The sequence below is a fragment of the Solanum pennellii genome, chromosome 7 (genome assembly GCF_001406875.1).
Source record: "Solanum pennellii chromosome 7, SPENNV200".
In the NCBI taxonomy this organism is placed as follows: Eukaryota; Viridiplantae; Streptophyta; class Magnoliopsida; order Solanales; family Solanaceae; genus Solanum; species Solanum pennellii.
In genome coordinates, this window is record NC_028643.1 from 72880167 (window position 1) to 72896336 (window position 16170).

General features: G+C 33.1%; 1 protein-coding gene and 1 pseudogene across 2 annotated transcripts; both read right to left on the reverse strand.

Annotated features, from left to right (window-relative positions):
* Positions 1-480: 480 nt before the first annotated feature.
* LOC107024472 lies at positions 481-2905 on the reverse strand. Its single transcript, XM_015225458.2, has 2 exons — positions 2706-2905; positions 481-1251 (listed from the first exon to the last, which is right to left on the reverse strand). Exon 2 carries the CDS (start codon positions 1212-1214, stop codon positions 906-908), a length of 309 nt encoding a protein of 102 aa, XP_015080944.1. The 5' UTR covers positions 1215-1251; positions 2706-2905; the 3' UTR covers positions 481-905.
* Positions 2906-3691: 786 nt separating this feature from the next.
* On the reverse strand, positions 3692-13488 carry LOC107026261 (annotated as a pseudogene). Its single transcript, XR_003579242.1, has 7 exons — positions 11957-13488; positions 11747-11838; positions 8223-8285; positions 8073-8142; positions 7738-7764; positions 4083-5140; positions 3692-3995 (listed from the first exon to the last, which is right to left on the reverse strand). The product of XR_003579242.1 is annotated as an F-box protein At3g07870-like (transcript).
* Positions 13489-16170: the final 2682 nt, after the last annotated feature.

A 16170-nucleotide genomic window follows, 5' to 3' on the forward strand; every position in this document is an offset into this window, starting at 1 on the left:
GATTTGGGCATTTAAGTAGAATAATACTATCGAAAAGAGTCATATTTGGTCTTGTATTATGAGAAAATAGGGTTATATTTGTCCTTCATTATACTTTCATTTTTGTTATATTTATCCATGTCATCTAACTTTACACACATTTATCCTTGCATGGTTAGGTCTTAGTATCCTGCATGGCACCTATGTGGCATGCCTATACGTGTATATAAATTTAAGTAAAAAGGATAAATATATTTCGAATTATCGTAAAAATAATATGCAGATACCATTTCTCGTACTTTTGGGACATTGATGTCCCTGCTGTCTAAAAACTAGAGCATAATATGTCCTTTACTCTAACGAAATACTAAATAGGAACATGTGGCCAATTTGATCCGTCAATCGATATCTAACAAACATCGGTCAGTGAATATGATTATGACATGTGCATGTCCATTAGTATAAATGACTTTTTTTTTTTGAACTGCAGAAGCATCAATATTCTAAAAGTATGACGGATAATATCTGCATACCATTTATAATAGTTTGGAATCACAACTCATAGCACAAAATGAATTAGGTGTCTCATGACCTATTATATGATAGATAATTGAATCTTCTTTCTAACGCCACCGGATTTGCTAAAATCCAATCTATATTTGTCCTTTATCCCATAAATTTATTTACTTGAAATCTCATTCTATTATACCAAATCCAATAATATACCCACCCATTTAACTCATTGCAAAATAGTCGAGGAACAAGCAAACTAGCTCGAACAGCCCAAACTATATGGAAAAAAATTGTAGAAGAGTATGCAGATGATGCTCACTAGAAAGCAAGTGGCTGATGAGAAAAGTTAGTAATCAAACTGCAAATGGTAATCCAAGATACCCCTTTATTTCAAACCAGTGAGAGTATCATCTCTATTTGTTGCGTTTCTTAGCCTGTTTGCCCTGGCCCTTCTTAGGTGGCCCCTTTCCACGACGTTTCAACATTTCAAGCTTGCTGAGACGCTCTTGCTCTTGACGAGCCATCACAAGAGGGTCATCTTTCATGATATCGTGTGGGTACCATTGTGAGACCTTTTCACCGATCAGCTTCTTGCGTAAAACCTTGTGAGCAGATCGCTGCCCAGTTGGATTAATTACATGACCAAATATCTTGGCCCTTGCCTCGGCCAATCCTTCAATCGCTGCAGCAGCTACCACATTTTTCAGTCTCCCTAAGTTCATTTCTTGGATCCAAAAAGAAGCTCAATATTCCGATTCACTGCACAAAGGAGAAGCAGAGTCTCAAAGAAGGTTCAGTGAGAAGCCTAACACAATTGTAAATATATCAGACTCATTGTTCTTAAAAGTAAAAATTGCAACAAAAAAAAGGCTAAGGTCCTTAAGTGCAGCATGCAATCAATCGAAAACTAAAGAAATACTAAACATATATAAATTCAGCACGAATTAAAACTATGCTTGTCTTTGATGGACAACAGAATTACAAAATATGTATACATACAAAACCAGTCATATTTCAAGCACCCCTCAGTTTATAGTTTATATCACATTTCGGATTGATAACATCCTATTTATATTTGGTCCAAACAATGATCAAAATTCAAACAAAACTTCCGTTTAAGAAAAAAAAGAATCAAAGTAACCAACACAGATTGTGTATTACCTACTCAAAACGTCGACACAGATTCACATTAGTCCCCTCTATATCACATTCATTCTATTTCTCTGATAAAAATATCACAAGTTGCTCTCAGATAAATACAAAGAATTAGATTTATATTCTCCGCTTTACAGGAACAACAAGATATCATTGGTCATGCTTTTCCATTAGTATGCTGGGAATGACCAGAATATAAAGTTCTCCAACTATAGAAACAAACGATGGATCGGAAGACTCTAAAAAGGAAAACAGAACAGAAAGCTCGACACAACCTCAGCTTGAAACCTTAGACATGCTTCTAAATTCTCAAAAGGAAAATCATGAAAAAAGGCTTCCTGAATAACGCCATCAGTCCCCGACTCAATCACAATATCTCATTCCCATTGTATATTCCATCATCCCAAAAACTTCTAAATCGCCTATATATCAAGAAGAGATATGAGACATCACTTTCTTTACGTATTTTTGAAAAAAAAAATTACAACATTCCAAAGAGACATCAACCTTATTATTTGTTCACTAGCACAACATATGTCCAAGGGAAATTAATTCTTTTGACCTGGGAAATCAAATCGTGAATGCATATGCCGGTATGCATCCTAACTCAAGAAATGCAAATGATTTTTCAATTTTCAGGCTTCTAATGCATAACAAGTTTTATTTGAACCCCTATTTGTAAGCTATGGGATTAAGCTAAATCAGTCCAATAATTATTTTACAAAGAAGTATCCACTTTTTCCTATTTATTTGAGCTTTGGTGGACAGAGTTAGCTGATATATGCGGGGAACATTGAACTATTCAATTAACCTATTGGAAATATGAAACTAATTCACAAAAACAGTGAACTTTATGAAGTAAATCATTTCGTTGATAACATGTAAACAACAACTAAGCAAAATCAGAGAAATGTAAACAACAAGCTAAATTTCAACTTTTAAAAATGGAAAGCACAAACTAATTTACTCGCTGCGAAGGAGGTTACGACAGAAAATGTACACATTCAAATTTAAATTAAAAAAAGAAAAGAAAATGAAGAATGTAGAATGGAGCGAACCTTGATGAGAACAAACGGCTGCCTTGCTTTGTGAGAGACTGGATCCGCCACTTCCAAATATATTGATTACCGTGTAGTATAAGCTCTTGGCTGCTTCAATGGAGTTTTTGAGTGGAAAGAAGGAGAAAAATTGTTCAATAAGATCTCGGGTCTTACTTCTCATCTCATAGAAGTGGGCTGGACACTTTGCATTTTGTTGGGCTCGGAAATTAAGAGGAAAAAAACTGCATATATACAAACATTGTTACCGTATTTACTAATTCTTTCTATAATTTGAAATAATTATATATAGATTCGTACTTACTAATTCTTTCTATAATTTCTAATAATGATATATTATATCACTAATTAATGATTTTATATTGAATTTCAAGTTAGATACATGTATTTTTACTATCAAATACACTAAAAAAGGGAGAAATGTGAACGAGATTTCTAGAGGTAATTAATGATTTCATATCCAGATACATGCGAATCACACTAAATACACAAGTGAGAGAGAGGAGTGGCAAGCAATATAGGAGAGAGGTAAGCAAGAGAGTCATTATGCGATCCCACTTAAATACAGTGCGTTTTTAGATTGAATTACACCTAATTTTAACACCATATATTTGGAACACAATTTGAAAATGTATCTCTTTTAATTAGTTTGTTAAGTTAAATCCAAAGTGGAGATGTAATGCGTGAATTGATGGCAGGAAAATGGATCTTAAGTCCTTGCAATTTTTTTAAAAAAATTTAAGATTCCTATGGGATCTTCATTTTTATACCTAAAAGATCTGAAAATACTATTTTCTTCTTTAAAGCTGCCAAGAAATCTTAATTCTCAGCCCAATATCTTGGTACAACAAAGAATAATCAATTGCCAACCTTAGTAAAAGGTATATACTTTTTTTCCGAGGATATGAGATCTCTTGTCTTCTTACAATTTGAATCGAAGTACATAACCATTAATAGATATCTTTTAAAAAAAAAAAAGACAGACAACTTAAAAAAAGTTTGTAAAGATTTCTATATGATCAACAGCAATAGCGACAATATGATTTAAAGAGTGTAAGGTATGCTTTCTGAAACTATAGCTACAAAATCATTTCACTTCTGTTTAAGTGGCTGAGCTGGTCTTGCATTGGTTTCAGATTCCTGTGATAAACAACAAAAGGAAAAAAAAGAAGTCCAGAAAAATACTATAATGGATGAATCATAATTAGGAAAAAACTCTTATAAATTTGGCAGCAACTCGCGTCATGAACAGCATCTGGGATCAGTTTCATTTGGTTTTCACCTGTAAAACTAAAAAGCAAAATTTACTTCAAATGGAAATGGTTGCATATTTCATTTCATTTTCATTAACAAAAATTGGCATTAATAGTTAATTACCTTTCTATTAGTATTCCAGATAACATCCTGTGGTACTGTTAGGGAGCCAATATACCTAAAACAATAAAAGTTTGGACTTGCTGTTCTTATTGACAACCAATATCGATTTTACCTTCCTTTTGTTAAGAGCACTACTTAGCAGAGCGATAAGGTATGAGTCGCATATCCTTGGTCACTTCCAACTCCTTAGAGAAGGTTGATTTCAATGCAAAAATTGCAACAAAAGAACTTAGACAAATATATTTATCATAAACCAAACGTCAAGAAAGATATCCTTTTACATACAAAGATGGCAGTAAGGAATATAGGAATGTTTACGGATCAGACAACATTCAAAAAGAAAACGTTACGGAGAATTGAAGAAATAGCTAACCTGGAAAATTGGAAGAAACAATCTTGAGAAGATTAAGCCAGATTTGATCAAAAACTGAAGTAGCTGACTTGAAAATTGTAAGTGCAATTAAAAATGGACAAATAAGAAGAAAACGTTTGGAAATTGACAGACATGCTTCCATTATGTTTTAGATCTCTTTTCTACTAAATTCAGTGGGTGACCCCTGTAAATTTGTGTTTGTTTTATTTGTGGTTATAACAAACAAACAGGAAAGAGTAAGAAAGCTCTTCCCTGTTTGGAGCAAAAATGTTCCGAGTGCAGGCATGAAAGGCAAAATCAGTGGAATAAAATTTTTGTGGTGGCTAATGGAGAAAACAGAAATAAGCAAAGAAAAATGTCAAAAGGAAATACCAATATTACCCTTGGTTGTAAATCAAGTTAATTATTATATGTCGTCTACAAGTAGAAGGACCAAAAAAATTATCTTTTAATAATGTCCCTCTCCTCCGACAGGGAAAACACACACACATCAGAATAAGCAGCACAGGCTCACATACCTTAACAGAAGTGTTGCGCCAGTGCAAACCAAAGTTCACTTGGCAGCAGAATCATTGCTGAACAAGCGGTTGTCGTTGATGGAATGTCACTTGTTCAACAATAGTCGTCTGTCACGGGAACTATAGTTTAGCTTATGGTTAGATCCAATGGTCACTCTTTCAGAATTCTGCAAGGAAAAAGCTAAATCAGTCGGTTAATAATTATATATGTAGATTTTGTCTAAAGAGGACAACGTTACCAGCAAATAAGCAGTAATATGAAGCGACGGAACGCTGACAGATACAGGAAGTAACAGAGGACAGTTCTCAAAGCCATTCGGTTTACGTGGAGTCGAGGCTGTGATCCGAGGGCGTAAGAAGAAGTTTACTGAACTCTAATGGTTGGTAAATAGTATAATTGTATTGTAGTATTAGAAGACAAGATAGTCGTTGAGGTGTCCACTTGCCAAGTAATAAAGCTGCTAGGAAGCAATGGGTGTGCAGCTAACTAACAGGAAAGAAAACCAAAGGCTAAAATCGAAAATCTGATGAAGATGTGCCTTTTGTGGTACACCATTACTGGTGCAGAAAGATGCTTGTAGGATAAGTCAGTGGTTGAGTATATCAATATCAGTGGGGTCCTAACCTATAGCAGAAAGAAGCACATACAACATGCAATCCTCATATCTACATATGGAATAGAGATTTAACAGAATACTAAACAAAGTGATAAGAGAAGGCCTCAAAGTGAAGACGTTAAATAGAAAATATAGGCTAAAAGAAACGAACAAAGAGTAAGTAAAGTTATCGAAGGCTGAAAGGTGCATCTTCGATCTGTAGAGATGCCAATTTTCAGAATATTACAAAAAAGCATGAGGTAAAGTGAGAATATTACAGAAAGGCAGGAATACATACTACTAATTAACAATTTACAAATTAGTTAGATTGCCCAAAGCTGAACAGAAAAAATGATGAATAAACATGGCCAAGAAGTATATCCAAATCTGCACAACCTAAAAACATCATCACATGAACAGAGGGCTATGATCAACATAATTTTTGACGTACAGGTAATGCTGTTCGTGTTCTACAAATATTCTATTCCCTTCGGGACAAATGCAGTACTCAGAATTAACAATAAAACAATGTCCATGAAGTACATGGGCTACCTATGAGAACGGCAGAAAGTATGTAGCTGCATAATATCTATCAAAGATCAGCTAAAAAAGGAATATGGGTTAATTCTCATTTCTCAGCATATCCATTAGTTCTCATACTATAGAGTCATTGACCCTATCAGAACATGACATTCTATTCACTAAAATTCACCATCACTGTCACAAAAGTAGAGTTGCAGATTTATTGGTTTCTTGTCACCAGGATTCAAATCATTTATCACATGGTACATTCGTTCTTGAACTCTAAACGTATAGATACCACAATTTCTTCTTGTCAAGTCTGCATTGTAATGCACAACAGGCAGCGTAAATGCAAATAAGCTACTATACGTTCTAATGTATGTCCGAAAGTGTTTATGTTTTCATAATTTCCTGAATATAGAGCACACAAGTTAGTTCATATTTGGTGTGAGATTATCTTAACCATAAGATTGGCACAACAAAATTTACAAATAGAAACTTTTTTATATGGTACATAGTTTGATCATAGTTCAATATTCAGAGAAGTTCTTATTTTGCCAGTGACCTGGATACTCTGAAAGGTGGAACTGTAGAAAGAGTGAAAGAATGAGAACACATAATTGTATTAATTAAAACATGAGACTATTCACTCTGTTTGTATTATTGCAGCCCATCATTTCACAATGTATTGTATTATTTTGTAGAACAATGTTTGGGTAGATTGTATCATTTGTTGTTGACAATAATATTTTTCTTGTTTGGCTTTGATTGTATCATGTTGTATTGTAACTGGTAAGTTTACTAAAATACCCTGAACTATTGTATAAAGTAATTTTATCGCCAATTTCAAAAATAAAAATAAAAAATAAGACAGCATATTTCTGCTAATTTGTCACAAATTATGCTTTGTATATGTTTTAAGTTATTAAATTCATGCAAATTCAAATGAAATTAATGAATCTACGTATATGCAAAAATAAATCTGTATAAAAAATAAGCTGCACTTGCACATCTATAAAATATGGATATATTTATTGTTAATGGGCCTAATCTAGCAAATGAATAATTGAAAGATATCAATGATTCAATATTGTTTAAGTATCACAAAAATACTGTTAGTGAGATTTTGACTAGGTGAATCACATTACCAAATTCCACATTTTTTTAATAAACCAAAAAGAGTTACAATAATGTTTGGGCGTTTGTTTACAAATTTAAAGAAAAAAATCAAACCCAAGCCAAAAACAAACACAATTAAATTCATGCAACTGGTTGTATGAACATAACTACTAAATAGCACATGCAGCATAAATATGATCTGCTAACTTCAAAAACAACCAAGACATGCAACTCAAACATAATTATTTTCAAAAATATTTTTGAAAAGATTTCTTTTCTTTTGGGATCAAGTATATCATACATGGCCCAGAACTTATAGCGAAGTAAGTATTTTTCAACAAGTAGTGTTATTAATTGTTAACTGGCCCAGGCTCTCTTTGCATCTATAATATTGTTTGCATGTTAAAGTTCATAAGAAATAGATGTGATGGAAATAAAGAAATGCAATAAAGGTTCTCCATAAACTGAGATATAGTTAAAGCAGAAAAGGAACTTTAAAATATATGGTTATGGACAAAAAAGAGTACCTGTAATTTCAAAACAAGGGCAGAAACCTGCGCAAATAACATAGTTAACTATAAAGAAAGAAAAAGAGTACAAACCTAGGATATGGTATTTTGGGTGGAGTTAAATGATATAGGGTAAAAAAAAATATTAAGGACATAATTTGAAAGAGAAATTAGGTAACAACGCGATCAAACCAAATAGGTCATTACACAAAAGGGCGCTTTTCATTGTTACGTAATGACAGATTTAGCAATACAATTTAATATATTTTAAATAGCAATCAAAAAAAAGTTTATTTGTAAGATATAATACGATACAATGGGTAACAACGATTCAAACCAGATGTAAAACAAACCTTTAATAATGAATGGCAGTGGCTAAATTAGCTGTACAGCAAGTTTTTATTACAAGACCTGATGTTGAACCTTACACAAAAATATTTTTCAATGAGTATTAATGAATTTTGTAGATTCCGCAAAAGCTATGACAACTTACAGTAACTTACCTTTCTCATAGATGGAGTGAGGATTTCCTTTGTCAAAAGCAGGAAACAAGGGAAGCTCAGTAACTGCGTATATAGCAGGCAAAGATCAGACTAGATGTTCAGAATAGTAACTGAAAATGCATATTCATGCTGGGAAAGGAATATGCATTTGCACAAAATGGTGAAACAAAATGTGTGTTTTTTGAAAAAGGGGCAACTGTAAAACGGTGAAACAGTGTGTTCTATCCAAAGTTCAATAAATTTTAGAACTGATATGTTAACCTATTCTGGAAGTAGAGCAAGAGTTTTTCATATTAAGAGTATGCTTTTAATTAGCCATCACAAGTTTGTAGAGTTCGTGGCGCCTAACATTTCTATCGTCGTCTTTCTTATCAGAGTTGGGGCGTTCGCTTGTTTGTCCAGCATCCATGGATATAAAATTTATTGCTCCCAATTTTTTTGTCGCTACAAGTGTTATACCCTCCTTACTACTGTTGGGCCTGTTCCCCCTAACGATTTATCAAATTAGTAGTATTATTTATATGGAAAAATTTTGGATAAAGAAAATATAGAACAATAAAGATACCCAAACACTTGACCTACTTTAGTTAGCAGATCAAGATGAGCAGTGCATAATTTAACGATTAAATCAAGCTAAAGCTTGATCAAGACTTTACCCAAACACTTGACCTACCTTTTTTTTTTTTTTGATGTACCCAAACACTTGACCTACAGGTTCAACTCTTTCCTCTACTCAGTAGAAACAAAACTAAACTACTGGGAAAATGAAAGTCAACCAAACTATCAGCAGATCAACCAAGTAGCAAGTCAGAATACAAATTTAAACCTTTAGGGGTCATTTGTAGCTAGTTAGAGTTATGCAGGTATGAGTAATGTAGGGATTAGTTATGAGTGAAAATATGTATTATTTTATGTTAGTATTAGTTATTCATGTATTAGTTATTTCACCTTCTATCCTGCATAAAATAATACATAGATTCCCTCATAACTTAATCATGTATTAGCTATGCATATTTCTAAATTGCAAAGCAAACACTGAACTAACTTTATACATGAATAATTTACCTCCTAATCCGCTACCATAGTATTACTTATGCAGAATTTAATACTGCATAACTAACATCTAAACAAGCTATCAAGGGACACCTTAGTTCAAATAGATAACAAATGATGGTGGTTTCTATCGAATCTGATAACATATGAGAACACTATCAGAATGGACCCCGAAAGTCTGTATGGAAGAGTGTGGCACCAATTAAGTTGAATGCTTCACCTGTCTAGTAGTTAGACGAGTTAGAGCTGGTCGGACTCATGACACACTATAGAAAAGGGAAAAATCTACATGGCTTCTAGATGCTCGTTACGTAAGGAGGCTTTAGAGACAAACAACCACCTTTTCAATGGTGTAGAGTTACATCGTAAGTGTTGGCATTTTTCATCAATTTGGCTAAGGTGAATTTTAAGTTGTTGGATAAGGAGGGGAGGTAGCAAGAGCCAGGAAGATTTGGTGCGAAACAATGCCTGCCTGTATTTGGTGGAACATTTAGAAGGAAAGAAATGAAAGGATTTTTGATGGCAAAGAGATCTCCATACAGAAGATGTCGCGTTATCAAGCAAATGGCCAGGCAGGCATGTTGACGAAACAGAGACCTGAAGCAGGTAAGAGTTGCTTCTCATATAAGAGAAATGTAAAATTTACCTACTAAAGTTTCGTTTAACGGCCAAATGCCTCATGGGGTGTTTTCTGGCTCCTCCTTCAAGGACTCCTCCATCTTATTTATCGACTAAACGGAATTGTACCACCTAGTTACCCTTTTTCAGAAACTTCTAGTTCTCTATGGTGTACGAGGATGGCCGGTTATTAACCTAGACTTACTGAATAGAATTCCACCAAGTTCTTGAACACATGCTGATACGAAATTAATGCACTGTATTTGGCTTTTGAAAGAAGAAAAGAAAAAGGAAAGATCTCTATACCTTTACCTTCTCATTTTTTCATCTTAGAATCTAAAGATTGACAATATCCCTTTCATTTTTTTTTTTATATCCCTCTCTTCTTAGTTGCTCATCATACCTACTTGTGGCTTTGTTGAATTATTTACCCCTTGCAGTAGCAATGACCCGCAACTCTCAAAGGGGTTACCAACCAGCTGAATCACTATAGCAAACCCTCTCTTTACTTAATGGATAGCTTTTATTCTCTTTCAGTAAGTAAAATGAGAAATTGGGGAGAAAGAAGAAAAGCTAAATATGGTGCGTGAAAGCTGGGCCGGCACCACGGTCATCAAACAAAAAAAAAAGAAAAGCTAAATATGGCAATGAAACCAGTGTTGGCATTTGCTACCTAAATGCCATTGGACCCTATACCTCACTGACTAAAGAAAGAGGCGCATAGTATTGGACTAAATTATGACCACTGTAGACCTGTGTCATTGACAAATATAAGCCAGTCAAGCACACATATTGTTTTATAGTAGATTTCTTGCATAATGAGCAAAATTAAATTAATGCTAAAGGAGGAAATACCAACAAAGAAACCCAAACAGTTCCCTTTCTTAAAGCAAAATACTTCAGCAAAGAGTGGTTGCATGAACTTTCTAGCTAGTACATCAACAAAACCCCTAATGCAACTGCATGTTAATGGCAACTGAAATTGGAATTTCAGTCAAGACAGACTAAAATCATATCACCAAGATGTAGAAGAGAAGAGGAAGATGAAGGAACCTTGTTGTCAGATCAACACAATAAAAAGAAAGGCATGTGATCATGACAACTAAATTCTGTTCATTAAGTGGTCTTTAGAATTACCACTGAGAAAATTGGAGACAGTAGGCAGTTAACTTGCAAACAACTATCCAAGACTATTCAACCATTCTAGATGCAAGAGTTTGGCACCCAAGAGAAAAAATATCGTCATACACTTTTTATTTGGAGTAATGATAGGCAATTGTTGGATCTGTGATTACGATTTATTGGACTGAGTTGGGCTATACCTATATCCTTAAAAGAACCGTTAAGTTGCTGGAAAGAAAGAAGGATCACAAGGAATCTGAAGATAATTTGGAAGACTGTTCCAGCATGTACTGTTTGGGTCTTTTGGAGTAATAACACGAATAGCTACCCAAGGAAGAAACACGACAGATCCTCTACCAAATCCAATTTCAGTAAATAGGCAGTGCAAAAATTTTCTAGTATACTGAAGAAACCCAAGGTGCAAAGACCGAAGGAAACAGCAAAGCACTAGACAATCATTCCCTGCTATAAGATCAACAAATTATGAAGAAACAAAAAACTCTACAACGCATATGAAGAAACTAAGTTCTGTTCATAGAAGTGATTTTTGGCAGTATCACTGAGGGTCAACATATTTGGCTAGAAGCAGTAAGCCAATTTTTCAACTATAATCCAAGACAGATAGATAGAATAACACATGAACCATATAAGTATAATGCACCAAACATCCACCAGGAAAGAAATTAAGACAAGTGTTTACAATCTGCCTTCAGAACAAAGAGTTTCAGTACCCTAGAGAATTAAATGTGCCATACACTTCTGGCTCATGGAAACTTTGACCTTACACAATACATCAAAGAGGTCTTCAATGCCAGCCTGAACCCTGCAATGCAATGTAATGTTTGCATGAAATTGAGAAGACTTATAAGAGAAAACAAGTTGGCGTATGCCTAAGGGATCAGCACCTAAACTTCAGTGACTAACTTCAATTGAAAACTTACTGAGCTAAAGGACTTCAAGTCCAACTACTCTTCCTTTCTTTCTTCCGCAATCCACTCATGTGAGAAAGAGATGCACTCCGCTTTCTATATTAGATTTTGCCCTTGAGATCCTTTTTTTCCCATCTTTGGGGTCTCTCTTCCATAAATCGGATGACTCCTCACAAGCATCTCCAACACAATTATTTGTCCATCTATCAGGTAAAACAAGGCTCTCTTTGTAAAAATTAACATAGCGTGGATTGTAACACCAATCATTTGATGAGTTACCAATGTCAATATCTGTAAACCTACCAATTGTGTGATCAACAGAAACCAATAATCTTTGGTAACCTTTCCATAAGATTTCACCATTTTTCCTTATAGCCATTGGCTTAATAAAGTCATTAGCAAACTCAAACTCAGTTGGAGCAGCCGTTCCAAGGTAAGGTGTCCAAAAGATATCTTCACGAAGAGGAAAATGTAGTGCAAAGTGATAATTTTGGATGCTGAACTGTTTCTCCCATGAGTCTGGCACACCATACTCTTTCATCATCCAAATCTTAATAGGTTCACGTTTGTCATAGTTATTATCAACCAAACAAAGACATCCCTCTGACACAAAAAGGAAGACTTCATCAAACTGTGTTTGTGACTCACTGATTAAACTACTCGGCAATATCATATCTGAGAATGTCTCATCATGCATGTTGAACACAAGAATCACCCTCCGATTCCTCCGAGCTGGCGTCAACTCCAATTTAGTAGAAATCCAATGACAAGCGCCGTTCACATACACCTGTGGCTCAATGGAAATTAATTTGTAAGGCTCAGGGACATTGGAAATGTCTTCCCAAACACCAGTACTTAACTTATAAAGATCAGCATGTGGCTTTGATTGTCCCATAGCGTGTACTACTCTTACCACCTTGTAGTCATTAGTAACCGAATCAAACCCAAACCCCAGTGTGAAACGATAGGTACTACGAATTGGTTCAGGGAGTTTTACCGACTTTCTGATGGATAGGTTACAAAAATATAAATGGGTCAAGATGGCGGAGTCGGCATCGGCATCGGCGTCGGCGTCGCTGTCGGTGTCGGCGTCGGTGTCGGCGTCGGTGTCGGCGAGGCACAAAATACCATTAACACTACCCACTATACTAACGGAACCTCTACGAAATGAAAAATCTGAGAAATGGTCGGGATCCAACCTCTCATTGTTACCAAACAAAGGATACATATCTAATCGAGTGTTTCTACCGTAATTCCTAATCAGCATATGATTATCTCGTTGTCGATTGAGATGTGTGAAGGTAAAGCTAGGGCTAGTAAGAAGAGAATACCATGACTTGCAAACACTTCTGCATCGGAGGATTGATTTGACTGGTAGTTTTGTGAAGATATCAACCAATAATTCTTGAGGCAAATAATCCGACATTTCTCCGGCGACGGATCTCTTCACCGGAGCTGAATTTCTGCAAATTAACCCCAATCTTCTACACACTGGTTGAATCCTAATTTTGCTTCATGTTAATTGTGCAGCTTCATGATTATATTTCCAGTTTAAACACTCAACTTTTAAAAACTACAATGTGGTACATTTGGAAACAGAAAAGTTTATATATACCTCCAATTTTGCATTTAGTGCATATATATTCATTGGGAAACTTTCACTTATAGCCATTTAAAAATAGTCTAATTACTCTTCATACCTATAATTTGATAATTACAATTTGTGGTTACATGTTATATAGAGGAGAGAGGCGAGGGATACTGGGAGAGAGTGGGGAAAGAGTGGGAGAAAGGTGAATTGTATATGTATATCGGTTAGATAATTATATATTATACATATATATTTGTATATATGGCAAGTGAGAGTGGAAGAGGTAACAGAGAGGCAAGCGAGATTGGTAAAGGAGGGAGAAAGGTGAGCGAGAGAGGACGGAGAGTGAGAAAAAGGTGAATTTTTATATGTATATAATTGTATATTATACATATACATTTGTATATAGGGCAAGCGAGACTGGAGAGGGAGGAGAGAGGGGAGAGAAGTGAATTATATATGTATATAAGTTAAATAATTGTATATTATACATATGTATCTGTATATTCTAGCGAATTATATATATACAACCTTGACTAATATACAAACTCGAAGTCAACCTATGTAACTAATGTATAATGTTAGTCGTGAGTGGTAATTATAACAAACTATAGCTATGATGAATAATTAAATAATATAAATTTGCTTTGTTGCGTAATTTTTCTTTATTTATTGTAAAGATATATTAAACTTAAAATATTTTTTAATTGAGTTTTCTAATTTCAAATTCGTCATGTAGCTTAAAAATTAACTTACTAATTTTTTTATTTCTCTAGACCTGACTTTCTAAATCAACACAATTCTTCTTCTATTCAAGCTCGATTCAAATTTATTTTATGATTGAGTAGAAAAGGGAATGAGTTCTTTTTTCATTTGAATTGAGTTTGGACAGATAAAATAATGAATGGGATTTATAAAACTCACGTGAGACTTTTTCAATTAGAAAATTAGTTTTAGATTTTTTCAAAAAATAAGTATATTAACAAAGATAAATAAGCATGTTTTGTTAAACTGCGGGGTATATATACATCATTTTTTAATGAATGATATGATTATTCTAAATCGTTAAATTGAGGGAAATATTTGCCCATTTTCCATCTCTCTTTTTTTTTGGGGGGGTTGATAAATACTTTTATAATCTAATTTGAATTTGAACACATATTTATTCTAAACCTTTAGTTCTTATTTTCGTCTTTAATTTTTATTATCCTATGTAGCATTTATATAGATAATATTTTCTTCTAATTTAAAATCTTATCATAAATAAATTTGATCCATTCTGTCTGTAATTTCTTTTCAAGGTTAATTATGATTTAAACAATTATCTGATTACATATTTTTTATTTTAGTAAATTAAAAAAATCTTACAAAATCTTACATTATAATTACGAAGTTTTTCTTATTATATTGTATTCAAATGTAACAGTTATCAATTTTATTAATGTATTTTTGTGGCAATATTTATATTAAAAATGATTAAAACTTCGCTATTTTAAGTCAACAAATCACCTCAAAAGTATATATTAAAATAAAGTGAGTTTTGTAAAAAAATTATATGACATGGGAGTATATCACTATGGTAGGATGAGATCATCGGGAAGGAGGAATTAAGGTTATCAAATAGTCAGGAAATAGTTAAAATGATAATTTGGATATGCAATTAACGATCTTTTCGATATTATTATTATTATTATTATTATTTATTTTTCAGTTTAACCCTACAAGTTTATTCACGATTCAATGTGGTCATTTTCTCTATTATCTAAAAGATAAAAAAATGAAGCACCTTAAAAAGATTGAAATTTAAAAAAATTGATTATAATTAATTTGACTTAATTTAATTTATAAATGCGAGAATACATATTTTATTTAAAAAGAAGATTGAACCAATTTTGATTACAGACACCTTACCAAAAAAAGTAAGTACTAGATGTTCCTTATGTTTGATTTATAATAAGGATGGTTTAATCTAATAGATTTTTAACTATTTTCGAACATTTTAGTCTACAATTGTGTCAAATATTTATTGACTCTCGTAGTTGTTTTGCTTAGTTTTAACAAAAAAAAATATTTTAGTATAATTAAAAAGTGTCATATAAAAAGAAAACAATAAAATACAAGTCTGCTATTTACTTGAACTTCACTTATTGATGAATATTCGATAAAATTAACCAATCAAGCATCAATCACAATATATCTAAAGCTAATGAAAAATTTTATTTTATAAGAGGCACAAATATTATGGGATAGTCAAGTGTCCCATTTGTTAGAAAAGATAACCTCATTTCTTTCTCTTTCTCATGTTCACAAAATCTTTCTTTTCCATTTATCTGTTTACTAAAAGGTTTTAAAATTTCATACTTCCTCGATTTTTATTTATTAGTCAAATATTTTCTAATTTAATACCATTTAACTTAGCATTTATTATAAATAAGGATAACTTTTTCTTTCTAATATATGTTCAATCTATTAACATTGAGTTAAATGTTAATGTTCTTGAAAAAATATAATGTGTAAATATATTTAAAATTATATCAATTATTATTTTCTTAATAGTCGTGTCAAGTCAAAATTTAACAAGTAGTAAAAAGAGATGGAGGAATTTTATTTTATTTTTCCATTTAGATATGATTTT